A 13653-nucleotide genomic window follows, 5' to 3' on the forward strand; every position below is an offset into this window, starting at 1 on the left:
TGTGTGTGAGGATGGATGTGTCTGTTTGTGAGTGTGTGTGTTTGTGTGTATACGCGTGCGTGAGCCTCATGCCTTGTCTGCGGAAGTGGAGATGAGAGGGCGTGGCGACCCCCAGGTGATCCTACCATACTCAGGCCATGCACTACAGAAGGAACCAGAGGAGGAGGAGGAGGAGGAGGAGGAGGAGGAGGAAGAAGAGGGGGAATCGGCCAGGGGACACAGAGGTCAAAAGGATGAGGATGCGGAAAAATGGAAAAATGTGGGGGAGGACAACGGGTGAGGCCAGATAGGGGAGAGAGGGGAACAGCTTAGGACTTTTCTACAGATTGTCCTCTTACAAACATTAACAGGCTAGCATTGTGTATACATGTACAGTGTACTTTTATCAATAGTACCGTCGACAACACCTCTGGCCCTGCGATTCGCTTCCCTGTTGAAAGGGCCCGGAGAGAGATGTCTTTGACGCAGGATGGAGTTCAAACAGCTGTGTGAGGAAGGCCGGATCGAGGGGGGGTTAAAAGTGGGTCCGGTTGGGGGGGGGGGGGGGGGGGGGGGTGCTTGGTTTGTGGTCGTGGCGCGGGGCGGTCGGTTTAGCTGTTGAACCCGGACTGCTTCAGCGTCGCTCCGCTGCTGTCTGGGGGAGCAGAGCAGGGCAGAGCAGAGCTGGGCAGAGCTCACCCCCTGGCCAAGGGCGATGGAGAGGCTGTGGGCTGGGGCTGAGTCCGGGTCGGGCGGGCGGGCGGGCGGGCGGGCGGGGCGGTCTGCGGGCTCAGGAGGTGGAGTTGGAGGCCGAGGCAGAGGCGGTGGTGGTGCTGGGGCCTCGCTCTGTGCTGCTGCCATCTGTGGACGAGAGGAGGGGACACTCATTCACAAAAGAGTTTGTTTCTGAATGAAGAAAAAGAGCGAGAGAAATAAAAAAGCGTGGTTTTGCGGTGAACCGCCTTTTTAGCACCTTTAAACATAGGCAGGAATAGTGAATGAGTAATGGTGCCCCCTCTCTTAACCACCGCTGTGACTCTTATGAATAATGTTCACACTACGGTCGACAAAGTTTGCTGCCAAACAGCCAAAACGTGGCTGCTACACTGACGGAGAGTCGCTGTGCTCATTGAAACTTTGTCGTCCGTCCATTTGATAATTCTAAATGTGCACTGGAGCGCTGAGAAAACTTAAGGCCAGTTTTATATTTGATCTGTAGCCTGTCACAGCTGTCACACAGAGACAAGGGTTGACCTCCACAGAAACACGCAGTAACTACACGCTGTGGCCGCTGCGATTGGTCCAAAATGTCTTCTCTCGTCCAGTTCCCTCAGATAAATTCACCCTCCTTCTGCCTCCTACACGCCATCTCAGACCCAGATGTCTTATCTCTTTCCTGCATTGCAGAGATGTCAGTAAAACAACCCGCTAGGACGACTTCCGGGTGGGACACGGACAAGATGGCAGCTTAGTTAGGGAGCTCCCGCCTGCACCCTCTACAAAGTCATTGAATTAGCCCCCCAAAAAGCGAAATATCACTTTTATATACTCTGTTAAGCGGGGGCAACGATGGATACCAGGCTAAAAGGCAAGAGGGGGACTCAGCAGCCAGAAATAAATGACGGCGAAAGACCATTTGGCGACACGCAGACCACTGCTAGCAAACAGGCTAACGCAATGCCAGGCGAAGAGAAAGTTGATCTGGACTTGATCCTTCGGGAGCTGAGGGGCTTTCGCCAGGACAACAAGCAACAGTTGGAGGACATTAAGGGGGAAATTTCAAAGACCAACGTAAGACTAGACGAGGCGGAAGAGCGAATAATGAAAGTCGAGGAACGAGTCCAAAACACAGAGGATATCTTAGCAGAAATGCTTAAGCTACACAACTCGCTGGATGCCAAGATAACCGATCAGGAGAACCGGTCGAGACGTGAAAACATACGGCTCTATGGAGTCACCGAGGGAGCCGAAAAGCAGTCCCAATCCATGACTTCGTTCGTGGAAAAGTTACTCCGCGAAAACCTCGACATACCCGACGACATGCCCTTGCACCTGGAAAGAGCGCACCGCGCGCTCGGTCCACAGCCACCTGAGGACGCAGCGCCGAGATCCATCCTGGTGAGATTCCTCAGCTCCAAAACAAAAGAAAATGTTCTCCGCTTAGCTTGGCAGAAAAAGGGCTTTACCTGGCAAGGGAGGCGAATAAACCTGGACAACGATTATGCGCCGCGTACTCTTCAGAAAAGAAGGGCATATACAGAAATACGCAAGATCCTGAAGGAGCGCCAGATCCCGTTCCAAACTTTGTATCCAGCGCGGCTCAAAGTCAAATATAACGACGAAACCCAGATCTACGAGAGCGCCGAGGAAGCGGCAACTGACATGTCAGACAGAGGATACCCGGTAGAGATCGTCAAACCTCCAGAGACGCTGATGGACAAACTGCGACAGCTGACGTGGGAGAGGAACAGCCAGCGGAGGGGGAGACGCGCATCCCACTCCAGACGAGAGTCCAACTTCAAGGAGAGACTACAATCTTTCAGGCGGGCCTCACCTCCAACAACTTCAAGTTAAGACTGGTCATGTTTGTCTGGTAAATGAGCCCCCCTTCATTTTCTTTTTTTTTTTTTTTTTTTTTTTTTTTTTCCCCCTTCAAAGTCAGGTAGACGGGGATATAAAAACCTAAATCTAAACGGGGGAAATGTCACTATTGCCTGGTCACTCCGATCAATGATGTTAAGTTACTAAATGCAAGACTACAGGGTGCAGGGGGGGTCTTGTTGGTGCAGCTATCTTCAGTAGGGCCCCCTCTTCTGGACTCAGGGAGGGACTTTCCCTAGAGACTACAGTAGGGTCACATCAAAGACCTCTGGAGTGGAAGTCATACACAGCTTTGTTATATTTCATGTGCATTTGTTTTGTATTTTTGGTTTTACATTCTTTTTCTATGTTCATTCCCTGTCAGTTCTTTCAGGGAGGGGAGGCTTCCCTAGGAAGTATATGGAGACTGATTTCTGTTCACATGTATGCAGGGTAAAACTCTAAAAGTAGCTTCTTATAATGTAAATGGTATACATAGTCCAATCAAAAGAGGAAAAATTTTGTCCAAATTAAAAAAAGAAAAGATTCAAATCGCTTTTCTACAGGAAACGCATTTGAGTGATATAGAACATGACAAGCTAAACAAAATGGGCTTCAAATACATATATTCATCTTCTCACAAATCAGGACGCCGCAGAGGAGTCGCTGTATTGATATCGGGTCAAGTTAAATATGAACACGTGTCAGAAATTAGGGACAAGGAAGGAAGATTTGTTCTGGTTATTGGGAAAATTAACGGAGCCTTAATAACCCTCCTGAATGTCTATATCCCCCCTGGTAGTGACTGGCTATTTTACAAGAAAATATTTGAAATAATGACTACAAAAAGCCAGGGCACTTTAATCTGTGGAGGAGACTTTAATATTCGTTTGAATCCTAGATTGGACTCCTCCAATAAAAAGTCAGACTTAAAAGCTATCAGTAAGAAAGTGAATGCTTTGATGAAAGAAGTGGGAATTATCGATGTTTGGAGAGAGTTGTATCCGTCTGGCCGAGATTTTACCCACTTCTCCTCACCTCATGCAGTTTATTCCAGATTAGATTATTTTTTCACTTTTGGCAAAGACTTTCACAGAATAAGACAATGTAATATTGGTCCGATTACTTTATCTGACCATAGCCCCATATACATGTCAATACATTTAGACAATGAACCAAGATCTTTACCTTGGCGCCTGAATTCGAATCTTCTAAACAACTCACAAATTAAGGAAAAAATTAGGAAAGAAATTAAAATATATCTGGAGCTGAATGACAATGGGGAGGTGACGCCATCTGTGCTCTGGGATGCGCTCAAAGCAGTCCTCAGAGGGAAAATAATAGCTATCTCGTCGTACGAAAAGAAACTCAGAAAAGAAAGGCTCATTAATTTGGAAGAGAAATTAAAGGAATTACAAAGAGACCATGTAGAGACTCTAAATAAGGAAACTAGATTAAAAATGAATAAAATCAAAAAAGAAATAGATGAAATCACTACTTTAGAAATACAGAAAATGTTGTTATTTACAAAACAACGTTATTATGAAGCTGGTGGAAAATCTCTTAAACTCCTATCTTACAGATTACGCAAACAACAAGCAGACAATTCAATATATAAAATAAGAAATCCTTATTCGGGGAACATTGAAACAAAAACAGAGAGAATTCAGCAAAGTTTTGAAATGTATTATAAATCGCTGTACTCCCAACCAAGAATGAATAATGACTTTCAGATTGAATCATTTTTAGCCACTCTTAATTTACCTACCATTACAAATGAACAAAATGATAAACTATTGTCTGAAATAAAAATAGAAGAATTAAATGCAGCAATAAGTAAATTGAAAACAGGAAAGTCGCCGGGTGCAGATGGTTTCACTTCTGAATGGTACAGGACTATGAAAGAAGCACTGGCTCCAGTACTATTGAGAACTTTTAATTGGGTGTTGAAGAGGAAAGAGACCCCGGCCTCATGGAGATATGCTATTATTTCTGTGTTACCAAAGGATGGAAAAGACAAATTGGAGTGCAGCAATTACCGACCGATTAGTGTACTGAATATAGATTATAAATTATTTACAACTGTCCTGTCCAAAAGAATTGAAAATATATTACCAGAACTGATCCACTTGGACCAAACTGGCTTTGTAAAACAAAGACAAACACAGGATAATACTAGGAGAACTTTGCACATAATAGATTGGATTATCGAACAAGGAATAGAAACAGCCATTATTAGTCTAGATGCCGAAAAGGCTTTTGATTCAGTCAGGTGGTCTTTTTTGTATAAAGTATTAGAAAAATTTGGCTTTCATAAATCTATTATCGAAGTATTTGAAGCCCTATACGATAAACCTTCTGCAAAAATAAAAATTAATGGTCACTTATCTAATCCATTCATCCTTGAAAGAGGAACGAGACAAGGCTGTTGCGCCTCACCTCTCCTCTTCTCTCTATTTATTGAGCCCTTGGCCCAATGGATCAGACAAAGTACAGACATCAAAGGAATAAATATGCCATCAGGAGAAAATAAATTGGCCTTATTTGCGGACGATGTATTGATATATTTATCACAACCCACACAGTCACTTCCAAAGCTTATGAACCTGCTAGAACAATATGGGGTGTATTCAGGATATAAACTTAATATACAAAAAACACAGGTAATCACCTTCAACTATAACCCACCTAACCACATCAGAAGCAAATACAAAATGAAATGGGATGCAGAATCAATTAGATACTTAGGGGTAAACTTAACAAAGGATATCACAAAATTATTTGATTCGAATTATAACCCCTTAAATTCCCAGTTGAAATCTGACATTTCGCGGTGGAATATTATCCCTTTCTTGAGTCTAAGCTCCAGGGTGGAGTCCATTAAAATGAACGTATTGCCGAGATTGCTTTACCTTTTCCAGAATCTTCCAGTATCAATACCAACCAAGCAATTCATAGAATGGGATGTGATGATATCCAGGTATTTATGGCAGGGGAAAAAACCCAGGATTAAGTTTAAGACCTTACAACTAAGCAAAGAGAGTGGGGGTATGGGTCTCCCCTCCTTAAGAGAGTATTACTTAGCAGCACAGTTGAGGCCTCTGGTTTGCTTATGTACCCCAGCTTATTCTGCACGTTGGAAGGAAGTTGAACTTGAGCTACTAGAAGGGATGCCTATTGAAGCTACTATTGCAGATAACGAACTGTTGAATAAACAGCTGAACATAGGCAACCCTTGGTTAAACATACTATTGAGAACTTGGCAGGAAACTGCGAAAACTTGTAATATAAATGATTCAATTAAACTACTGAGATGGTGTGCTTATGACACCGAATTCATTCCAAACAGATCTGATGGTAAATTTAAAAAATGGGCTGCCAGAGGTCTAACAAATTATTTCTCATTTACGAAGGAGGGGACATTCCATAGTTTTGAGTACCTAAAGAAAAGATACAATCTTGAGCAAAAGGATTTCTATAGATATCTTCAAGTTAGAAATTACTTTAACCAGAATCTGAGACCAAACTTAGGTAAAATAGAAACAGGAATTCTGAAAATTCTCTTGTTGGTATCAGAGTCTCCCTGTACTAAGATTATCTCTAGACTATATAAAGCTATACTCCATCACAAATCAGGAAATACCTGGTATATAAAAGAAAAGTGGGAAAGAGAAGGCAATTTGATTATAACAGAGGATGCTTGGAAAAGAATGTGTCTCGTACAATGGACTTCATCCTGCTCGACTATTTGGCGTGAATTCTGTTGGAAGAGTGTAATTAGGTTTTTTATTACACCTTTACAAAAAAGATACGGGGGAGGGGGTTCCAGCTGCTGGAGACAATGTGGGATGGACAACGCCAATCATTTCCATGTTTTCTGGAGTTGTCCAGTCATTGTTCCTTATTGGCAGGAAATCCATAAACATATTAACAATGTATTTGGAGTCAATATCCCTTTTACAATTGATGCAATTTATATGGGAGACATTCAATTTGACGGATGGAGAAATACCGATAAAAAGTTGGTTCAGATTCTCCTAGCTGGAAGCAAAAAACTTATTACAAGAAACTGGCTGAAACCCCATCAACCCACTATAGATGAATGGATAGACATGATTTATGAAATTTATGTAATGGAGCGGCTGTCATATTCCCTTAAAGTCCAGAAAGATAGATTTTACATAATCTGGAGTAAATGGACTGAGTATATCAAACCTATAAGAATGGACTTCTCCTAAATTACTGAAGAAAGGTCAGGAAAACTGTTCTAGTGACCTAGGTTTTTCTTTTTCCTTTCTTTATTTATTTTTTTAACCTGAACCTATTTATTTTGCTATATAGCTACACTAGCATTTTGTTTTCTATACCTCTCCAATGTGGAAGCCTCCCATGTTCCTTCTTGTTAATAGTTTTTAGCAATGTTACATAAAATGTTAAAAACATCTGAAAGAGCTACATAGTAATACGCATACGCAGGTAATTTGTGACTATTTAAACGATAATGTCATTGTATACATACATGTGCTTGAGGCTGTTTGTAATAGACTGTGGCATTGTCATTTGTAAATGCTCTTTCTAAATAAAAAATTAAAAAAAAAAAAAAAAAAAAAAAAAAAAAAAAAAACAACCCGCTAATCATTCATTAGCTCCAACGACAACACCTGCTGCTCGGCTCTGGTCGTCACCGTTTGAGGTGCTCGGAGAAACCCAACGCAAGTGACTGGGCGACTGGTGGCTCAGCGGAGCAATTAAAGAACGATGCGACGCGCTGGAGCACAGGTGTAAATGCTGTCGTGTAGGCTCTGTATAAATAGCTGCGGCCATAAACGTGTGAACCTTGCACTGCAGCGTTTAATGTCCACGGTGCTCTTTAGCGTGTGCTGACCTCAAGTTAAAATCGACTCGACTCAGAACTAAACACGTCAACCTTTATGGGCTGAAGTGGTTTTTGTTTTTGTTATATTTGCAGTAACAGAAGCCACAACCCGACACTTCAAAGTGCTAAATATATATATGTACGGTAGCTGCTAGCCACGTAGAACAAGGGCCTGATAGAGGAAGCGTGGCTCTAACCTGTGGTGGCAGAGGCGTTGGTTGGGGTAGAGGCGGCAGCCTGGCTTCGGGCGTGGGCAGGGATGAGTATGGAGGCCAAAGAGGGATTACTAGATAGCTCTGAAAGGGAAAAACATAATATGTTAGAAGGGTCGTGATGTTGCTAAACTACCTGCAGCGTGTCCGCTAACAATGGACGCAAACAGTTTTGACAGAGGAGACAATCCAGGCAAACGGGGGAAGAAAAAACTCGAGCTGACTGGAGAACTTAAACACCGTGGAAGCCGACGCATGTGAAGAAAAAGGAAAGTGAGTCATTATTCAAAACAGCACTGGGCGTCTGCGTATCCTCCAAATCAGTTATTTTAATAACCTCATCCGCAACGTGAATGACAGTGTTGTGATGTACGCCCGCGTGTGTGTGTGTGTGTGTGTGCGCGTACCCTGGGTGGTGAAGTTGAAGAGCGAGGGCTTCTCCCTCCCGTTGGGCAGTTTGACGTTGGGGTCGCGCAGCTCGTCAAAGAAGGAGTGCGCGCAGGCCTCTAGCGGGGTGAGGCGGGCCGTGGGTGTGTACTCCAGCAGGCGAGAGCACAAAGCGATGGCCTCCGGGGGCGTACGTGGCCGGAACACCTGAACGGCAGTTAGAGGCATGGTCAGTAGGGCTCGCATGAAGCGTCGTTAGATAAAAAGTATAAATTTCAGTGACGTTAAAACACACATGCACACGAACACACACACATATAATGGGAATGAGCCTTCAGCAAATGCACTTACTCAAATGTATTTTTTATGAACGAATCAATGGATGATTGCTGATCAAGTGAGCAGCAGGAAACTAAATGCAGTTGCACAGAGCGGCCACAGCAAGGCGCCTCAGAGACGAACAAGAGGGCTTTTCGCTGCCTATGGGACTTGATGGCTCTTTTCCTTCCCAATAAAACTGCCACAGAGAGGGCGTCACGAAGGGAAAGAATGCCCCTTTAAATTTTACCCCCAGCGTCGACATTGGAGGCCTAATGTTGCGGGCAGACATGTAAGATAATTGTCTAATGTGTAGCAGCATTGCTAGAATTCCTGATCCCGTATCTGCTTTGAACTTTACTCGGACATGTCAGAACCTTTCATCGGTCACGCTGCTTGTTTATGGGGGAAGGCCTTGTGCTGCAAATTCTCAACATTTCAGTTTTATGGATGTCCGCGAAAAGATTTATAGACTCTGATGTCGCCGGCTTTATGGGAATCAACAGGGGGACGTGCTGGAAATGCAACAAGTGCTACTTTTGCGGCGCAGAGACGTTCAAAAAGGGGGGGGAGGGCAAAAGGCCGTTGCGCAAGACTAAAAAGCTGCCATATTGCATGGGTAAGCAAACCTTCTGTGTGTGTGTGATGCCGAGCTTAACATGTACTAGACAAAATAAAGAAAGCTAAAGTAGAAAGAGCAAAAGATTTAAGATTGATGTTTTTATAGTTGTTTTTTTTAGGCATTTTGGGGTATCAGTTCCTCAAAGCTCACACTGAACGTGCGGCTACTGAGTCCACTCGCTAGACACGTGTTAAATGGCGATGATGAGGTTTGATGGCGGTGGAGAGGCAAGCGGGCAACAAAAACAGGGATGGCATGGAAATGCTGCAACAATGAATCTTAAAGTAGTAAAAAGGGCTCCTGTACCTGTTGACTCACCTTAGTCCAAGGATGTGCCTTAATCTGGGGGAACTTGAACTCGGTGTAGTTTGGGTTCATCTCGCGGATCTGCTCTCGGGTCGGGGTTCCAAGAACCTGGGGAGACAGAGGAGGAACCGTTCAGTTCAGTGACGTCTTGGGCTCGGACGTGCCGTGCGTGAAGCCTCAATGCCCGGTGGGTTCCGGTCCGGTCATTACCTTGATAATTTCCACCAATTGATCCACTCCACTGTCACCGGGGAAGATCGGTTGCCCTAGCAACAACTCCGCCAGTACGCAGCCGGCTGACCACACGTCTAAAAAGGAAACAGACAGGTCACGAAAAGGAAGGAGGAATCACAGCGAATCTTTTTCAAGACGCGGCAGCAGCGCAGAATTGGCCTCGTTCACGCGTCGAGTTTAAACTCGTTCGTTGTCGAGGGGTTAAACGCTGCGCGGGGCAGATGGAATCGGCCTACCTATGCTGGAAGTGTAGTCAGTGGCACCAAAGATGAGCTCGGGGGCTCGGTAGTAGCGAGAGCAGATGTAGGACACGTTAGGTTCTCCGCGGACCAGCTGCTTAGCACTGCACACAAAACCGAGGCGTGCAAACGTTAATCATCACCTTCTTAATATTCAGAGAGGAGGGAAATATGAACCTGGAGAAACACTGAATGAAATACTAAACAGAAACACAATGGGAAATATTAAAAAAAAAGCCAAAATTAGTGATTAACAGTATCACATTAATTGCTAAAGGTTCACATGTCTGCCAAACTAAAGGGTGTGAAGGGGGTATTTTTATGAGAGTGTGTGATAATAAGTAAAGACTCCAGAAAGAAATAAGATGTACAGTGTCAAATTGTGAGCTTCATATGTGGTAATGGTCAGATTTTTTTTCCTTTGAACAGATCCTAGTTCCCTGTGTCTAGTCTTGGGGACTTTAAGACGGAAACTTTGGGACACTTCCGACGAGGGAGCTCCCCAGAGAACCACATGCCTTCAAGGGATTATTTTCTGTCGGCATTCATACTTCTGTGTCACACGTAAACTTGATGAAACTTCACCGTCTATTAGTCCACTTGTCTGTGTTTCGTTTGCACCATTTTTCTTTTTTAAATGTCGTCGCTGGTGCTACATTCGTTCGTTTATCCAATCAACACACGCTTATGTATGGACGAATCACTGAACGTTCCTCTTGTAAAGCAGGAGCCTAAAATAAATATAAAAACCTTTTTGATTCCCAGTTAAAGGAACTACGATAACGCTTCTGCGGTCCAAACACATCGGGAAATAAAGCGTATTTGCATATATTTGCAATCTGTTCCAGACCGCCGTTAAACGTGACGTGCAATGTGTCTAACCTGCCAAAGTCGCAGAGCTTGAGAACAGCCGTCTCCGGATCAAGCAGCAGATTCTGGGGTTTGATGTCCCGATGGCAAATACCGAACGAATGAATGTAAGCCAGGCTCCTGAACAGCTGGTACATGTACAACTGGTACACAGACAGAGACACACACAGACAGACAGACAGACACGCACAGAGGTTACAACTACAGAAACAGCATGCTCTAGTTTTCATTTCAAGGTTTAAATCTAGAAACAAACAGACAAGAATCTGTTTCAGCTCAGTCAAGTACATGACGCTCTATCAGCAAATGTTTCAACGTCTGCTCCTTTATGAATACGACTATATAAAACATAAATATATATGTAAATATACAGGGTATGTACAGGTGGCTGACCTGTCGAGAGTTTGGGGAGATAACCCTAACCCTAACCCTATATATTATTTTCTAACACAAACATAAACTGTAATATAACTGTGGTGCTCTACTCAGGTGGTTTTAATGCTACAATAAGAAATAAAACCCACTGTGTGTGGGAGTTTGGGTCAATATTGTCCCTTTCCAGTCTTTTTAATCAAGCGAGCTCTACCGTACCTTGACATAAACCATAGGCAGAGTCTGTTTGGCTCGGCTGTAGTGTCTGGCCACTCTGTAGACCGTCTCAGGAACGTAGTCGAGGACCAAATTCAGATACACTTCATCTTTCTGATGGAGGGAAGCGACAAGAAGGCAGTGGTCAAGCATCGTAAGGGGACTACACACAAAAATCAGAGGAATGGTTTAAAGACAAGTCAAACGATAGAACTGAAGTCATGATATCTACATCTGCACATAGCGATACGCGTCGGCTGTGACGTGTCATTTCCTGATAACAGAAGCCGTTTTCAGCTAACCGATGTTTTTTCACAGCCTTAACTGGGAATCCATTGTATCCCCCCTCGAGGGCAGGAAGCGCACAAACATGCGTCATAACAGCCTTTGCTTCAACAGTGGCCGCAGACAATGATATCATTTCCTTGTTTCCTGGTTGGACGGGGCCCCTGTTGGCGGGCGGGGTTGTGCGTGTTCTTCTCCGGAGCACACTGACCCTGAAAGGATGCTGCAACTGAGCTTTCTCCGCCCAATTATTCTAGGACTTCCTTTTTCCTTTGACTCCGGGCCGGGGTTAGCCAAAACTAAGTCATCAGTGTTTCCTGTGAAACGACTGTTCAAGACCAAAAGAAAATAGGGACTGAACGCAGTCATACACTGCAATGACATGCAACAATTGAGAAATATTTTTAGATACAACTCATATATTCACAAAGGAAATTACTCAAAGACTCATTCACAGCTACCCTTGATGGCGTGTTAGGAGGAACAGCAGAGCTCCCTGCATACAACCCTCTGACCTGGTTAAGGGTTGGGAAATGGGACGTACAAAATGTCTATCAGTGGAGTTTTTGGCAGCGATTTAAAAACTAGGTAAAATCAACAATCCCAAACACACTAAAACTGGAGCAAACAGAGTATATGAAAGGGGACTACTTTCATTGGTGGACTGATACGTTCAATATTTACAGGGCCATAGAGATGAAGGATTGACTGAAAATAAACTACATTAAGCATGTTTGTGGAAGTCGGTGAAACCGGTCAATCACTGCGACAACGTGGCCCCACTGGTTTGTTTTAAGTAGTTTTTTGGACATAAATTGAGGCATGTGGAGCAAAGGGGATTAGCTGCATCAGGCTGTGGCTACACAGGAAATGCTTGTTAGTAGGGATACGATCACTGTTGGTTTTGGGCTTTTCACATGATTGCTTGAATAAATGTATAACATTTATCTTTTCAAGGTTAAAACATAACTAGTTCTACAAAATTATTTTCTGTGCATTATATAGTTGCAACACAATCATTCAGCGTCAAACAGGTAACCGGAAATGAACCATGGCTTTCAGGAGACTTCTCACGGGTATATTTTTCATTTTAAGCCTGATAAACTCCAAATGCATCTGCTATCGCCAGCTTAAGGGGTAGCGACAGGGTTGTTAATACTATGGCGGCCCGCCAGGGTCTAATTTACTCATAACGTATCGGAAATATTTTTGCGCGTTTCCAACAACATTCGAATCGCTCCTTTCCTAATTTAACTCGATGGAGAAAACGGTACTGATAGCTCACGTAGCATGTGAACCTATTCGCGTTGTTCGCTAATAAAAATTACGTTACTGCTGCTTTTTAAAATCCCATACTTGTGCTCTTGATTTTTTTTATACCATGGAGATTTGCAATTATTTAAAAAAAAGAGCTGGTCAAAACCTGGAGGAAACGATTCCAAGCGTAATGCGAGCTAGCTTAACTTTATAAGCGCTAGCTAGCAAAGTTAGCTTGAAAGTCAGCTGTTTACTATAAATTTTATTTATTCGCTGATACCTTATTTAATCTTACATACATGTGTCCACGACATGCTATGTCTGAACCGTATATGTTTAGTATATAAACTGCGCAGGCTCCTGCTTTTGTCGCTAAATTCAATATCCGCGCTATTACGGTAATTTAAAGACGGACTGACACAAAACGCATGGTCCCACGAAATCTTGTGGGAAACATTGGGTAAAGATGACAAACACAAAATTTTGGCCACCAGGAATGTAAATTTATCCACTGCCATGGCTTGGAAAACATATGTCTGTAATATGTTTTATGGTGATGAATTCTTTGCAGATCTATGATGAGCCAGTTCTTAAGCTGCATGACGTAGCAGTGTCCACCACACCTAGTATCTCAAAGGACAATGAGTGAACTGGGTTTGTGAAAAGCCTCCTAGACAGACCTATGGTTGACTTCTGTCAGCCCCCTCTCTTGCTCTGTACTGACTGCTCCTTCCCCTTCACTCTCAGATGATTATACAGTGAGACGATGTCATATCCCCTTCTGTACAATGTGCAATTTCCTGATCAGCGTGTGGTTCTCTGATAAATGTACAACAGTCTATCAGTGCAATATTCCTAAGTCTCTCTCTCTCTAATGTTGTATAATGTTTCTATATTTTG

General features: G+C 43.5%; 1 protein-coding gene across 2 annotated transcripts in view; it reads right to left on the bottom strand.

Moving 5' to 3' along the window:
- Positions 1 to 702: 702 nt before the first annotated feature.
- gsk3ba (glycogen synthase kinase 3 beta-a) overlaps positions 703 to 13653 on the bottom strand; it is a 36661-nt gene continuing 23710 nt past the window's right edge. Inside the window, exons 4-11 of one of the 2 annotated variants that reach the window (XM_084544202.1) lie at positions 11215 to 11325; positions 10636 to 10766; positions 9751 to 9857; positions 9491 to 9588; positions 9293 to 9388; positions 8055 to 8241; positions 7633 to 7731; positions 703 to 840 (exon numbers count right to left, since the gene is read on the bottom strand). In XM_084544202.1, coding sequence (XP_084400328.1) covers positions 770 to 840; positions 7633 to 7731; positions 8055 to 8241; positions 9293 to 9388; positions 9491 to 9588; positions 9751 to 9857; positions 10636 to 10766; positions 11215 to 11325 — 900 coding nt within the window. In that variant the 3' untranslated portion in view covers positions 703 to 769. Of the gene's footprint in view, positions 841 to 7632; positions 7732 to 8054; positions 8242 to 9280; positions 9389 to 9490; positions 9589 to 9750; positions 9858 to 10635; positions 10767 to 11214; positions 11326 to 13653 lie in introns of both variants that reach the window. The other variant, XM_084544201.1, reaches the window with a different exon arrangement.

The sequence above is a fragment of the Chelon labrosus genome (assembly GCF_963514085.1).
Source record: "Chelon labrosus genome assembly, chromosome: 5".
Lineage (NCBI taxonomy): Eukaryota > Metazoa > Chordata > Actinopteri > Mugiliformes > Mugilidae > Chelon > Chelon labrosus.